The 16,512-nt window shown below is 37.0% G+C and overlaps 1 protein-coding gene and 1 long non-coding RNA gene across 8 annotated transcripts in view; both read right to left on the minus strand.

Annotated features, from left to right (window-relative positions):
* golga4 (golgin A4) overlaps window positions 1-11,968 on the minus strand; it is a 28,225-nt gene extending 16,257 nt beyond the window's left edge. The window contains exons 1-10 of one of the 5 annotated variants that reach the window (XM_047812141.1): window positions 11,723-11,968; window positions 9,667-9,741; window positions 5,445-5,546; window positions 2,877-2,945; window positions 2,344-2,667; window positions 2,083-2,130; window positions 1,840-1,896; window positions 1,528-1,626; window positions 1,286-1,430; window positions 783-976 (exon numbers count right to left, since the gene is read on the minus strand). In XM_047812141.1, coding sequence (XP_047668097.1) covers window positions 783-976; window positions 1,286-1,430; window positions 1,528-1,626; window positions 1,840-1,896; window positions 2,083-2,130; window positions 2,344-2,667; window positions 2,877-2,945; window positions 5,445-5,546; window positions 9,667-9,741; window positions 11,723-11,800 — 1,191 coding nt within the window. In that variant the 5' untranslated portion in view covers window positions 11,801-11,968. Of the gene's footprint in view, window positions 1-782; window positions 995-1,285; window positions 1,431-1,527; window positions 1,627-1,839; window positions 1,897-2,082; window positions 2,131-2,343; window positions 2,668-2,876; window positions 2,946-5,444; window positions 5,547-9,666; window positions 9,742-11,722 lie in introns of all 5 variants that reach the window. The other 4 variants (XM_047812139.1, XM_047812140.1, XM_027165691.2 and 1 more) reach the window with 4 other exon arrangements.
* A 725-nt stretch (window positions 11,969-12,693) lies between these two features.
* On the minus strand, window positions 12,694-16,512 carry LOC113655268. 3 transcript variants are annotated; one of them, XR_003443666.2, is made up of 5 exons: window positions 16,390-16,512; window positions 14,687-14,825; window positions 14,438-14,599; window positions 13,444-13,632; window positions 12,694-13,353 (listed from the first exon to the last, which is right to left on the minus strand). It is a non-coding gene; the product is annotated as an uncharacterized LOC113655268 (long non-coding RNA). The 3 variants fall into 3 exon arrangements; XR_003443669.2 differs by having other exon boundaries at window positions 12,694-13,632; window positions 14,438-14,596; XR_003443665.2 differs by having other exon boundaries at window positions 12,694-13,632.

A 16,512-nucleotide genomic window follows, 5' to 3' on the forward strand; every position in this document is an offset into this window, starting at 1 on the left:
AGTTATGACATCTGCTAGGGTGCCAATTATGAAGCAATGCAGGAAATATAGGCACTGATACAAAACTGGCACTGCTAACAATGTGGCAGAGAGAATGAGGTGATGTTTCTCAAATTCAATGTTCCAAACAATACAGAATGGCATTTATACGGCATGATGTAATGCTGATGTAATGCACTTTCGACGCTTTATAGAGAAATGCTGACTTTTTAAATTATAGCAGAGGTTACGTTTAAGCCCTTAATTAACTTTTTTTTTCTGTGACGGCTGCGGCCCCATTAAGTACGCTTTAATCATAGACCACCTTAATCAATAAAATATATATATTATTAGTAGAGTAATACCAATAAAGTAATATTACGGATTTAAATTTTTTTATAATTTATCTCTAAATTATCAAATATATTTTTATAATGATGGTCATTGGACTCAAGATGACATTATTTACAGACATAATAATAATAATCATAATAATAATTTTATATATTATTATTATTTCTTTTTTTATTATTATTATTATTATTAACAATAATTGTTCAAATAATGGTCCCTCTGGCTATGCTTTATGGACCCAGGGTAAAACTAGACTAAGAGGCTTGAACAAAAATATTCTGGCAGCCACAGAATGTTGTTACCCACCGTTTATTAATTATTGGAGTGCAAGTGATTCAGGATGGATTTTTGTAGTCAAGTGCTTTTTTTTGCACTCTGTTTAAGCTCTTAATTTCATAACTTTTGCTGCTGTACAGTTCCATTAGAACACCGGATAAATAAATACAGACCTTTATCTTTTCCAGTTCTTGCAGTCTCTCCTGCAGCTGCTGCTGCAGGGCATCATTCTCACTGCTGAGCTGAGCACTGCGCTCTTTGTTGGTGTTAATCAGCTCCTTGCAGCGCTGCAGCAGTGTCTCCTGCCTCCGCACTCGCTTCTGCAAAACCTCCAAGTCAGCAGTGTTCCCTGGTTCACTACTGCCCCCTGCTGCACATCCACACACTTCTTTAGTCGTTTAGTCTGTCTGGGCTTTAAGTATGTACAAGTAAATGTTTGTTGTATTCTCAATCACATACATCATATGCATGCCCTGTATATATGGGGATGATGCACAGAACAGCATAAAATTCATACAAGCATAAGGCATGCACAAAGTACCATACTGTTTGAGAATAAAATAAATATAAAGCACAGTATTGGTAGCCACAGAGTGCACTAAATAACAAGATCAGCTTAAACAAGGTAGTACAACTCAGCATAAATTACAGCGGTAGCACTGTGTATTGCACCTACATTGGTTTACTTGCATACCCTCCACTTGGGTTGTGCTTTGAGGGTCAGATGTCATCTCTATAGACTCATCTGTCGGAGTGTCACCTGCCTCAGATGAAACCAAAGCCTCAGGGCAACCATGCAGCCGTTTCTTCATAAGTGCAACCTAGTTCCAAAAAAAAAAAAAAAAAAAAGGAGTTCAGTGTCAGTGTGTGCCAGTATAGCATTCTCACGCTAGCACGGACATATGCACAAACACATACTTGAGTCTGCAAGACGGTAATCATCTGGTCTTTTTCCTCTAGAGCTGCATCAAACTCTTCCTGAAGGTGCTTTTTGGCCTGCTGATCCATTTGCAGCTCCTGAGACACACACACACACAATCAACGTTTAAGTGGCATCGGCAGATTTGCTGCAACTAACTTTATAATAACCACAAAGACACATGACCTTCATCACGGAGTCATGAAAGACATAAAGATTAGCAAGAACAAAATCCAGCCTTGTGCTTCTATTCAGCTAAAGATAAAAGAATTGTAGGAGGAAAATGACAGCGAGTTAGTGCGTGATCATACTTCTCTGAGTTCCCCTATTCTTCGTAGGGCTTTGTCTTGACTCTGAGTGAGAATAGCCTGTGTCAGAAAGAAGATAAACAGCTTTTAAGATTAACAAGACACAAAATTGTATAGACCAAATGGTAATCAAAGTCAGATTCTAGAGTTTAATATATTTTGTAATCATTTTGTGTTCTTAATGTGAGATGTGCATGTTTAAAGTTCATTATATTTCACAAGGCAGACAAAATTTGTAAGAATTACATGTGTTTTCTCTTTATCCCTCTGTACGGTTCTGTAGGCTGTTACCAGCTGGTGGACAGAAGAGACACAATAAGAAATCTCACTGTAATACTTTCTGGTACAATAAAAAGGATAGTCAGTTAAAATGATAGTGGCAGCTGTGGCATCTATAGCATTTGTAATAAGAACAATTGAACACCACGCATATAAATACAACGGCAACAAACGGCCTTGATATAACGCTTAATAATTAACACCTCAGCTATTTTACAATCACAGTACCTCAGAGTATTTCCCTCTATAATTTGCAAGGCTCTTTTCCACCTTATGCAGTCGATATATGAGCTGTTCTTTGGACAGAACCTCTTCGTTTCCAGGAGCATCTTCAGCTTCGCTCTCAATGTCAGATGGAGGGTCGAAGGCGGGGACTCCTGGGGTCTCATTCTCCCCCAGAGGCGTGAGAGATTCCCGTGAAGCGCTACGGACCAGGCTGTCCCTGGAGCCAGAGCGGAAAAGCCCCTCGGCTCGTCCCGAAACCCGGAAGAGAGATTCAACTGAGGACACCCTCTGCTGCAGCTTCTGTGCCAGAGACTGTGACTCCTCTCTCTGAATGAGATAGAGGAGGCAGTGAGAGAGCTTGTACATTTGTATATAATCAAACAATTAAAAGGTCTTCAACAAATAAAGGAAATCGCTATTACTTCATAACATAGATGTAAAATACGTATTATTGTATCTTTTTTTTCTATGGTATCTATTACTGCTTTAAACACTTTATATGGCTTCTATGTTGAAGAAATAGTTGTGCTACTTACCAAGGGAGAGACGGCTCCATCTCCATTCACACTTCCACTGGGAGTATTAACTGCTCCTTTAGTGATGTTCTGAACAGGACGCAAATGAAGAAATCGAAATCAGTGGAAACGAAGGTTTTACGACTAGGTTCGGTTAGTATACTTTTAATCCAGCTTGATGCACCCTGATTACTCGAGATGCAATATTAGTATTGCAATGAGCAATGCAAGGGCCTCTGGCTACTCCCACATGCAGTCTGAGTGCCAAGAAAGTGAGCACTGCATTAAAGACAATACACCAGTTAGATGTCATGGGGTAACAACAGTGTCACAAAGCTGCCCCAATTAGACTGAGTCAGAAGACTTGCAAAGGTTGAGCTGGGGGAGGGTGGGGGGAGAGAAAACAAACAAAAAAACCCCCCTCACACTCCTCTCTTCATTGCAAATGACCCTTGAAGGGGTCGAGTCAGATTTATTATGCAAATCAGTGCTCGCTAGTGTGTGAAATCCTTCACCTCATTCCACTCTATAACAGTATATTTAACCTAGACAAGTTATTTCACAAAGCAATCTCAAGCCTGGGGGAAAAAACCCTCTGTGAGGACAGGACACTGTTCCTCCCGCACATTTAATACATACTGTGTAAAACATGTTATCCCCAAAGGTTTTGTGTAAATAAATAAGAACATTTTAAAACAGTACTCATGAGAGATCTCAGATTTGAAGTAGGCATGGACAAGAACACAACTCTCAGCACATATTTAATGAGAAAGTATATTCACTCTTGAGACTCCCCTGTTCCCACAGCAAAGGCTGACATTTACAGTACATGTCTGGCTTAAATGTTGTTCAAAGTACATATTACACCAACATTCTTTCATAGAAGTTAAAAAAAGCTTCCAAATATCATTAGAATGATAATTTCATATTATGTCCCTCAAACAGATCCAAAGCAGGCATGTACCTGAAGCTCCCGAAAGCGGTCCCTAAAACAACCTGAGATGCATTACAGCGATGTCACAGACTAAATTTACAAACTGCATAAATCCAAAGACAAATAACTGTTTGTGTACTATAAAAGGGCGCCTGATCAAGAATTCAGTAAAAACTAAAGCCAGAGGATGATGATTGCTGATATTTAGAGGGACGCTATTAAATTTGACATTTTGATCCATTTTGTGTTACGGAAAAATGCACAAATCCATTTCTTTAAATATGCAATGAAAACAGGATTAAACCGTGTATTCTCACCAAGGTCTTCGACTGATGGCCATCATAGGAATATAAATAAGACTAAAATTAAATGGACTGTCCATTGCCCAGATGCGATATTCCAGGTGTGTTATGGAAGTGTAATCACATCTGACCCCAAATTCACACCAAACCATCTGTTTAATCGACACCACATGTGTTTTCTATGTGCCATGGCTTCAGTTTAATGGTCAGAACCCAAATGTACAACTGTCAGGAATAATATGCCTGGGACTGATAACTAACAGCTATAAAATGGTGGAAAAGTCATCCACAAAGCACTCAAATACCCCAGGACTAAACAGGAAATGACACAGCAGTATGGTTTAATAAGAAAGACTCTTATGTCAGTACTAGTATACTGCATGGATGGCATTGATGTGGCAGAAAAAAGCAATGCCGAGCTGATATTTGGCCAAATTAGTAAAATTGTTAGATGTAAAACTGACATGTGTTGATGACCAGGGTTGCCAGATTTGCTTGACCAAATCAACAGTTTGCCTAAATAGAGCATTTAATTAGTTCCTAAAATGGTGCTGTATTTTTACACAGTCATGGATGACAATTATATTTGAGAATGAATATAAAATAAGGAGCAAAAGACTTCACACAGAAGTTCAGTATTGCTTGGATGTTAATGTTGTGCAGATCATACCGTGGTGCATATATTAATAAAGCTTTGAAAACATTTCAAAACTCTGGAAACAATAGTTATATGCAGCCTAATTAAGGTGGATTTATTTTTATAGCTACTTCTATACCTAGCATTTGTTCTGGCATGAACAAGTAAAACTGCTGATCAGTCAAAAGAGTCTCCTTAAGTAGGACAATAACAAATGTATTATTTATTTCAAGTTCCTCTAGGACATTGACTGGCAACTGAAGAAGCTCTCAGACAAAAAGTTTCTTATGGGAGAACGGCCAGTTACAAATATTCAGTTCCTCATTACTATAGAAAATATGTGTAGGCACTATACTTGGGGGTGAAAAAAAAAACAGCATAAAAGGATCTGCCGTTCCCCGAGATATCGAACACAAACAATTTAGGAAGGATAATATAAGTGGAAAGAGAACACAAGCAACTGTCAGTTCATAAAAACACCACTACAAGGATTTAGATGCAAGAATTAAGGGTGAAATGCCTGAGTTATGCAAGAGAAAAGGAAATGGGAGGAAAATGACAGAAGGCTGCAAGCAGTTGATGACGAAGTAACTTTAGGTCAAGGCTTCAAAGACATTGCATTGAGAGGGTGAGGCAGGTAGAAGCAGCAGGTTTACTGGGGTTTAGTTGGGGTTGTTGGGTGGGCAAGAGGAGGCGATGTGTGAGGATGAACTCACCGCACTAGGTACCTGGGCTGCTTTGGGTCGATTTGAATGGTCCAGAGCAAAGATAGTATATTCAGAGAGAAAAGCAGGCTCTGCTATCATCCCAGCCAGCAGCTGACCACCCCCACACACAAAAGATAAATAAATCAGACAGTGAATTAATGATTGGGGCAGGCAGTGAAGTGGGGCATGGGAGACACAGAGCCATGACAAAACATCACCGTGAGTAAAAGCATGAAGATGAGAAATAAGGACAGAAGAAATAAGAGAGAGAAAAAACGAAACGGTGAAACCCACATCTTCTCAATGTTTACAATGTTTGATGTCTCATTCACATAATCCAACTGGAAAATGTTTTTCTGTTTAGCTTGTATTATGATCAATCCTTGTGCAATATAATGATTTTATAGTACCTACATATTAAACAAGAATAACATCACATTTACTCTGATTATATTACCAGATAACTTCAGATAACCTCAGAATACATTAGTACAAATCATCAATTAGAATTGCACTAAAAGTGAAATCTTTCTTACCAGTAAAAAGCTCAGATAAGCCAAGCAATATTTGAATCTGCAAGTGTTTGGACCGCTGCCTTGTTTTTCCATAAATTCATCAAAATGTCATCTCTTCTGAAATCCTGCTGCACTGTTACCTCTATTAAACTCGCTCATTCCTCTATACACCCAATAGCCATAACATTAAAAAAAACATAGACATAGAATTTAATAACATAGATTTTCTTGTCATTGTGGCAACAATCAAAGGGTGGGATATATAATAGGCAGCAAGAGAACATTCAGTTGTTGAAGGAGAAAGGTTGGCAGCGGGACAATTAGGATCTGAGTGACTTCAAAAAGGGACAAATTGTGATGGATAGATGGCTAAGCTTCAACAAAACAGCGAGTCTTGTGGGGTGTTGACATTATGCATTTATTAGTACCTAGCCAAAGTGGTAAGGACAACTGGTGAACCAATGAGACGGTCACAGGTACCCAAGGCTTGCCCATGTGGTACACACCCGGAAAAGAGCTACTGTAGCTCAAATCCCTGAAAAAATTGCTGGCTAATCCAGAAAGTTGCCAGAACACACCGTGCATCAAAGCCTGATGTTTAAGGGTCTGCATAGCTGTAGATCAGTCAGAGTACCCATGCTGACCTCAGTCCATTACTGTAAGCTCCAACAATAGGCTGCATCAGAAAAGACCACAAAGCAATGAAAGAAGAAGGCCTGGTCTGATAAAAGACATTTTCTTTTACATCATGTGCGAGACCCAGTGGTGTGTGTGTATCTCTTATCTCAGGAAAAACTGTGTGATGGACAAAGTTCTGCTTGAAATTTTTGGGTCCCGACATTCTTTTGTTAATTTGAAAAAATACTCCTCTTCGTTGCAATGGTATTCCCTAATGGTAGTGGTTCTTTCAGCAGAATAATGTGCCCACACTGCAGAAATTGCTCAGGAACATGCATAGTAAGGCAAAGGCATGGTCTCCAAATTCTGCAGATGACAATCTGATTAAGCCTTTGTGGGATGTTCTGGAAAAACAAGTCTGTTTCATGGAGGCCTCACCTCTCAACTTAAAGGACTTAAAGGATCTCCTGCTAACATCTTGCCACCACATACAGAGGTCTTGTGGAGTCCATGCCTTGGTCATAGACATTTTTAATGTTATGGCTGAGTGGTTTGTCTCTTTCTCTCCCTCTCTCAGTCTGTCTCTTGTGTGTATGTGTATGTACAACAAAGATTCCAGAAAGCGATAGTATGGCTCCCACAGTGCCCTTACAACAGCCATGAAAGAGCCATGAAAAAACAGGAACAACTGCCTAAATTCTTAGGAAAAATGTGGTTAGTTCTCCAATGTTTGGAGCAAAATACTTGCTTACAGTAAGTTCCTTAAAAATAATTAAGCAAAAGGTGATCACACTAAATATTGCTTAGGTTTATATAAATATATTTATTTTCTTTTTACACAGTTTGTATGTACATATTTGACAGAGAAACAATTAAAATTCATATATTTACAAGCAACCTCACGTCACAGTATTTTTCTCATGGGCCTAAAACCTTTGTACAGGTCGTGAAAGTATTGGACCAGTTTTGTCTTGTTTGTTTTTGCTATACATTGAATGTGTGATGAAAGATCAGAATTTCAGCTTTTAATTCCTGATATTTACATTTTGATGTGTTAAACAACAAGAACAACCAACAGGTCGGCCAATGAAAACAAGAATAGCTGTTGACAAAACATCGTGTGACCTGTGAAGAAAAACTCAACTCAATAACAACCTCTACAGGACAGCGGAGACTTAGAGCAGAAATAATTATGGTATATCACAAGATGGAAACCACTCAACAGTATTGTGTGGAAATACACAAATGAGCCATATTACAAAAGTGATGGAAAATATGTGGAGAATGAAAGTATCGGACCATGTTCTAAAACATATAATCTCACTGGCCAAGCACGGTTCAGGTAGTGCCAAGGCTTGGGCTTACATATTAACAATGCTAGTACTGTATCAACTCATGATGCTAGCAGCAGAATTTATTCAGAAGTCTACAGAAAGATTTTGTTTGCCAAGTTAAAGAAAATGCATCCAATCTAACTGGAAAGAATTTTATCATTCAGCAAGACGATGATCACTTCTTCAGGGAAAAAAAGTGGAAGGTTTTAGAATGGCCTCTTGATGAAGAGACTGAAGAAAGAAACCGTTCCAAAACAAACAACAGCTGAACCAGAAGCCTGGAAAAACAACTCAAACGAATAATTCAACAGTTTGGTGATGCCATTGGGTCCCTGGCTTAATGCGGTTACCGCAAGGGAAATGCAAACAAATATTAAGTGGTATTTGCTTTAAAATGTTCTGTCCAAATACTCTTAATTACAAAACAATTGAGTGGTCTGCAACACAATGTGACATGTTCTATATTGTTTAACACATATAAATCTAAATATCAATATATGTAAATAAAAGCTGATCATATAAATGTGTGTGTGTGTATTTTCTTTTCTCAAACAAAACTTAATTCAGCATAGAAAATAATTGGCCTAGCCTTTCCCATATTTAAAAGGCAACTCTACATGCAAATAGTGTGCTAATGAATTTGTGAATGAATAAATGCACATCATTTATCTTTTATTCTCTTTTATCACTGTGTATTTCTGACCTTTTTCCTGGTGAATTCTCCTTAAATATGTTGGTCTTTTTTTTAGATTACTGACTTGATGATTAAATTGTTTATTGTAGTTATTTTAAATGCTAAACTGTAATCAGGCAAAAATCAATACTGCACAAGCTCAATGTTAAAAATCTGTATGCATATTCAGTCTAAGAAATCAGAGAGACATCAAAAAAGTAAACCTGCTGAGACGATAAAAAAATGCCGATTTGACATGATAATGAATTTTTATGGGAACCTTCAGAAGAAAAAACCCCAGAAAGCTAAGAAAATGCAGTATAACTGAGAACTCAGGATACCAATACACCCTTTATATACAGTTACACAAATAGAGTGTTTATATTTTTATGGCAAATGCTGTTGGCTGAGGTAAGATTTCAGACTTTTCAGCATTTTGATATTAGATGTGATTTCTTTTAGATGTCTGCTGGAATATGACCCCACCTAACAGAGCATTAGGTTCCACCTCATCATCACTCTCACCACATGACAAAAACAAAAAAATTACACAATAATATCAGAACTTGTCTTCAGCATCATACAATTTAAAATTTTTTAGTCTATAGGCTAGCATGTTATGACCAAGATAAAAAAAATAAAATTCTAATATCTGTTGAACACAGGCACATCACTGTTGTTACCGATATTCTTGATAAAGAGTCTTGAACAAATAGCAAAATAGTTAAGGCCACAGAGAGAAGTGCACACACTGTGTGCAACGGAAAATTCATAGCAAAAAAAAAAAAACATTTTATAGATTTTAAACATTTTACAGAAAAACAAAAAACATTTTATAGATCAGGCTGTAGGTTTGAATAAAACAGAGCAAAACGTACTAGGTTTTGAGAGCAAAGAGTCACAGGAGTGACAAGATTGGGCTAGTACTACAGCCTGGAGGAGGGTAAACCTGCATGAACATTTAAGCAAACTTTTCGCAGGTGTTTATAATGTGGAATGAGAAAATTGTCTCTGAAATTTCAAGTGCAATTATTATTAAATCTTGAATGATTTTTAAAGAAAATAAGTCAAACAGATCTGCAATTCGTTACCTCTCGGTCACGTGAGGAGGAAGGAGCATCCTGGTGCATTAATGGTGTTTTACCATGCTTCTCACTTGAACTCACCTAGGTAGGGACAATCATACAATCTGAATATATAATGCCAAACATGACGTATATACAAATGAGAGTGTATCGGTACTGGGACTGAAAGCAACCTGAAACAGTGAATTAGATTTATACTCATTATAAAAATGGATATAAGGAGTCATTCAAATGAGTCTTTGGACCTTGCTTTTTAAAGTAAACTCCAAGGGTTTTCATATTGAGTAAACATCAAATAACTTGAAGAACAGGATTCATAATGACTGTATCATAATGACACCGCATGTGCGTCGATCTGCTATAATCTCTAGGACGTTGCACTAACTGTATAAGATGTACATAAAAATCTTTTAAGAAAACATGCATGTACTTTACCAAAACTGTAAATGTTTATATTTAGGCTAATCTCTAACCTCGCCTTGCAAGAGCAACTGTGTTTTCAGTATTTAAAAAAACAAAACTTAAATAGCAAACAAAACCAAAAGTATGTCACGTTGATTCAGACCAGGTGAACTTATCAGTAGGTCTACAAACACCATACATGTGCTTTTCTCTCCCAGTGAATGTCAGGACTGATTCAAATTTCTGAATAACTATGTGCACAGATTGTCAATGTCAGATAGCATTTGTCAAAATATGTCACATCAGTATCAAAACAGCCATTACACACTGTATATAGATTACAATTTAGGAAATCTGTATATATTATTATAGTTACATTATATATTTTATTATTATACATATGTATATATAATATGTCCAAATTAGATCATGTTGCACCATAACAGCTGTCATTAGAAGCAGTTTATCTAGCCTTCATCAGTCTGTCATTAGGTTGTTAGCCTGGTTTTCTTTTAACGTGAACACAAACCGAACTGACATTAAAATAGGTGTGTTATAAGGAAGTAGAAATGTGTGTACAGAGGATTGATTGGCTGTTTTAACACAGTCCTGCTCTCGAACTGGATAAGTTCATAGTCAAGCAGCCTAGCGTTAAAATCCGGAACCTGTCTGAATAATAGCTCTGCTGTGACAACACACTTTAAAACACCTTTAAAAAGTGCAGATACACACGATAGACTCAACAAAGCACGATTAGTTCCTTTAAATGTCATATAACAAGCTTCAGTTCAAAACACAGCGTCGCTAGTAAACCTGACACTGCTAATATAATACATATGACAAACAAACAAACGTGTTTCTGTAACTGACAAGACTCAGCATTGCTAAATATAATCTTAAAAAAGTGCTGTGTTGTGACACATGACAGGATAGTTACTTTTATACCAGCTAACAGTATAAACATAGCTTAGCTCACTACTAACTCACTCCTAGCTTAGCTGACTACTAACTTACTCTAACTTAGCTGACTACTAACTCACTCTAGCTTAGCTGACTAACTTACTAGCTTAGCTCACTACTAACTAACTACTAGCTTAGCTCACTACTAACTAACTACTAGCCTAGCTCACTACTAACTCACTCCTAGCTTAGCTGACTAACTATCTAACTAACTTCTAGCTTAGCTCACTACTAACTCACTCCTAGCTTAGCTGACTACTAACTTACTCTAACTTAGCTGACTACTAACTCACTCTAGCTTAGCTGACTAACTAACTACTAGCTTAGCTCACTACTAACTAACTACTAGCCTAGCTCACTACTAACTCACTCCTAGCTTAGCTGACTAACTATCTAACTAACTTCTAGCTTAGCTCACTACTAACTCACTCCTAGCTTAGCTCACTACTAACTTACTCTAACTTAGCTGACTACTAACTCACTCTAGCTTAGCTGACTAACTAACTACTAGCTTAGCTCACTACTAACTAACTACTAGCTTAGCTTAGCTCACTACTAACTAACTACTAGCTTAGCTCACTACTAACTAACTACTAGCCTAGCTCACTACTAACTCACTCCTAGCTTAGCTGACTAACTATCTAACTAACTTCTAGCTTAGCTCACTACTCACACACTACTAGCTTAGCTCACTACTGACCTGGGCCTGTTGTGGTGACAGGACGTTCCTCTGTGGTGACTGTTCTTCATTAATTTTCTGCTTCAGTTTCTTGAACATAACTGCCAACAGAAGGTGTAACTAAGCCGAGTTTTTTATTTGTTATTATAGTTTTGTCTTGGTCTGCATCCAGCTTACAGTACCAGTGGCTCTGTTACGTCGCTTCTCATTTCGCAGGTAAGATGAATAAACTGCGCAGATGCCGACGTGGAGCAAGGCAAGCAGCTACGGCACTTCGCGAGGCTCAAACATTAAAATGGCGAAATGGAAAGGGTTAGTGGTGGAAGGAATGAAGTGTGCTGGTATCGAGTGTCTTGATATTAGGTTTCTGTACAAAAATGTTTAAGGAAGACTTTATTACGCTTATCGAGAACATAAGCTTCTTAATAAATGAAATGAATCATACAAATATTTATCTATATATAGCTACATGCACATGCACGTAGATGATTCACAGAGATCTTCTGTCTATGTGGTGGACAAAAATTCTTAACATTTCTTAATAAACAAGAAATTTCTCAGTCCTATTAACAACAGAGAGTGGGGACACAGTGTTATTACAAACTTTGTCGTTTGTCACTTGACTGTTTATTTACCCCAAACAACTGAGCAACAAGTTCCTTGCTTAGGGAGCCCATCAGTGGCAGATTTGGTGGACCTGGGATTCAAACCCATGACCTTCTGATCAGTAGTCCAACACCTTAATCACTGAGCTACCACATCTTCATATGACACCATGACAAACTTGAACATAAACTACATAAAATCTTCATAATCATCATTGTTGCTGGATGAATTTTGATATATTGAGACATAAGATAAATTTGAACAGTTTCACTTAATTTTCTGGAATGATGAAAAGTCAATACTTGCAATAGGAGTGCTGGAAAGAAATAACATGACTTAATTAATTGAAGGTTGTGGACAGCATAAAAAAAGACGACACCCCAAAATCTTATACATGCATTGACATTTTTAATATATTGTTTCATCATAGCTATAAAATTGTCAAAGTAATATATTTCACATTATTAGTGTCAAAATATTTTAGACCAAATAATGTACATATGTTTATAATTTCATAATTTTCATGATGTTTAACAGGATTTTTATTTTGGGACAGCATGGTTCAATTAATTTGACATTCTCAAAACATAAAAAGTGAGTAAGCAGAATTAGTGAAGAGAAGAGATATAACAGATCCATGTACTGATATGTGAAACAACTAAGTATTAGTAAATTATGTATAGATAGAATGTATGAGCATTGAAAAGCAGGGGAATAAGATAGACTGATCAAATATCAAGTGTTAAGCCAACAACATAATACATACATTTTTTTACTGATATTTTCTTCTTCTAATACATATAGCATTAATATACTGACAACGATACAATTTTGTTAAAGCATAAGAAAATTCTAAGAAGCAATCTGTAAAAAAAAAAAAAAAAATCCTGTGTTGGTGCTCACTATTGAGGAACACTGATTCCTGCGTGCTCAGCTGGATTGGTGCTGTATGTGCTTTTCTGTTACTCTAGATGTCACTATGATCTATCTGTGCAATCCTGGGCAACAAACAGTTTCTTTTGGCCTCTAATCAGGTACAAATTTATCTGAAAATTAAGTCAGTAGCATGTTTCAGAACACTATTTCTGTATTAAGGAGTTGTATCAGCCATCATATAAATTTGATCAGAGTCTTACTTAAATGAAGGCTCCTGGGGCAGGAAAGAGTTGTTTCTATTTGTCCAACCGATTCCTATTGATCCTATTGATGCAACTGATGCTGACATTAATAAAAACCTTTGGCTGACTCACCACTGGTTTTATAGACATCACACATCTGTCAGGTTGGAGAGTAGTGTCTGCTGTATAGATTTTTTTGTTGCATCACTTGAAAGAAACATACACATATACACATATATGAGCATACAGTAACCAATGAATGGCAATGGTTGTGATTGACGGTAACAACATCCCTTCCACCCAGGGTAGGGCCAGATTTGTTTAGAATCTGAGCCAAAATACTGTTCTTCAGGTGAAAATTTTTCTGATAGAGAAAAGGAACATTGGTTTCTCCATTTCAAATGGAAAATCTGTAACACTGAGTGCATTGTTTAAATAATTTCTCACAAAGGGTGTCAATCATTGACTGTAAATATCATTCTCTGTAAATATGACAACAACCTTCATGAAAAAGAATCTCCCATTAAGGTTTAAAAATGGCCTCTAAATGGCCTTTGTTCCAAAATATCCTTATCCACCCACACAGTATTCTCAGTCTTGGCATGAGACAGTCTTATGGAGAAAATTACCATTTTTTCCTCATTGAATCCCCGATTTGAATCTGCTCAAGGGTTTGAAACAGATCGTGCTTGTGAGATCAATTGGAAACAGCAACAAAGCAAAACAATAAATCATTTCTGCCAATAAAGTAGACAGAAAAATTGCTACAAAAATCCCTGCTTGTTGATAGTGTTCATAGTGTACATTACTTCCTTAGTTAAGCACACTTTACAACAAGACTAGTACTAGTACTTTGTCCAGACTATTTTTACTATACTATATATACTCTATCTATATGCATAGTAAAAAGAAACTGTTTTCAATATAGCCTTTTAAATCGATTAGATAACTCTTTGTTTGGCTTTAAACTATTAAACCGAACACTATCGTTCTAAAATTGTGTACCACCCACGTGTGTAATGTCTGTGATCGGGTTGCCTGGGCCAGTCCTGAGGATCAGATCCATGCAATCTATCATCATTATCTGCAATGTATCCTGTCATGTCTCCGGTCAATATTGACCCAGAACAGGAATGCTCTCAGTTCATCCAATCAGATTTGTCCAATTATTCTGCTAATTAAGACCAGATACAAAAAGGCTTTGTCAAATACAATTTTTAAAAAAATTCAAAAACTTTCAAAGATACATTGGCACATTTACCTGGCCATATCAGTCCAAATGGATAAATATGATTCTGGACACATTCTGATTCTGGTTCCCATCTATAGAGGAGCAAGCCTGTAGTTTGCTTATCCATCCTCTTCTGTTGAATTTGTTCACTGTTCACTTCATTTACTCTCTGTCCAAAGGGTAGGAAAGTGAGCACAGAGGAAACATTGTTGTGTCTGAACAAAAAAGCAGCAGCCTTAAGATTAACCATTAACCATGCAGAAACACAATACTTTGCAAGTATACTGTACATAATCAGATAATCAGATTTATACATTGTCAGATTCCTGGTGTCATTGCTGACCCAATTCTAGTTTTACTACTTAAAAATCATTGTGTCCTTTAAAACCACTATTAATATTCCGGAAATGTTTCATGATTGCATACTTTCACGAGATTTAATAAGTGTGTAAACTGGTCAAAGTGCAAAATACCACTACTGCAACTGTTTTGTGACATATATTTAACAATATAGCGAGCTGCAACAACGAGACCATATGTCTACTTTTACCAAAATAGATCCTATGAATATACAAATTAGAAATTCCCCAACCCTAGATGTGTCTTCCCATGTAAATTTGTTTCGTATGACCTACATTTGCATATTGGAACAGTTTATCTTATCAAATGTTATGACAGAAAACATTTAACTCTTGTGTTTGGATTCTGCTAGTGAGAGCACTTCTAGGAATGGTTGATAAAAGGTTGAATAATGACTCATTTTTTGTAATTATAATAATGCAGCCACATTACCTGTAAAATCTGGTTTCTTCTAACATTCACCAGACCTTCTGATAGCCATCAGGAAGCTGTATTCCATTTGTTTTTATGCCAGTTTACATCATTTCTAGCTGATATGTAAATCATTTTTACAGGAAACTAAGAGAACAATCCTTCAAATACCCCTGAGGTATTAAAAGCTTAAGTGCAGCATATATTTTACTGGTTATGTTTCACATAATTTTTAAACAAAACTGCATTCTGAGCCCCTAATGCCAAGCAATTCCAATGCCAAGCACATCACCATCCAATTCAGTTACCAGCACTTGTACAGTCCATATAATTCAGTCTAACACAAGCGGGTGAACTTTGTCTGCATCTGGCAACTTCTCATCTCAGTTCAAAACAGAAAGTACTTTAACTAGTCAGTGTGTGTGCGCGTTTGTGAGTGAGAGAGAGAAATAGTGAGAGAGAGAGAGAGAGAGAGAGAGAGAGAGAGAGAGAAATAGTGAGAGAGAAATAGTGAGAGAGAGAGAGAGATTGTGCAACCTTGTGTATAACAGGATAAATAGCTTCTATATTAATCATGTTTGAACCACACTTTTCAGATGGTGTTCAGAGTTCAGATGGTGGCTCCTTAAGTTCACATACAGGATCTCAGGGGATGGGTGGAAAATGAAAAAGGTATTTTATTAGTATGTTATATTAGTCTATAAAAATCTGAATTTTTCCACCCAAGTAACATACAGTATGTCATTCTGAAGTGTGCCACACCTCCTCATTGAAAAACAATCCCAGATTAAGACCAGACAATGCTCTGAGATGTTAACCCTAACACACGCACGCACACACGCACAAAGTTTGTGGGATATTATAAAAATGTAGGCTAAACCTGTAGCTGTGAAAACAGGTCTATAAAACACAAACAAATCTGCCCATTGCAGAAAAGCACTCAGGGTCAGTTAATCACTTACAGTGTCCCAAGCCTTAAAGTTCTTCTAGAACTACAGCATTTCAAAGTGTTAGGTTGTAATGAGTCTGTCTGTGTTTTTGCCCTGTTTCTGTCTGCTGTTTTGCCCTGCTGTTAATTGTTTGCT

The sequence above is a fragment of the Tachysurus fulvidraco genome, chromosome 4 (assembly GCF_022655615.1).
Source record: "Tachysurus fulvidraco isolate hzauxx_2018 chromosome 4, HZAU_PFXX_2.0, whole genome shotgun sequence".
Classification (NCBI taxonomy): domain Eukaryota; kingdom Metazoa; phylum Chordata; class Actinopteri; order Siluriformes; family Bagridae; genus Tachysurus; species Tachysurus fulvidraco.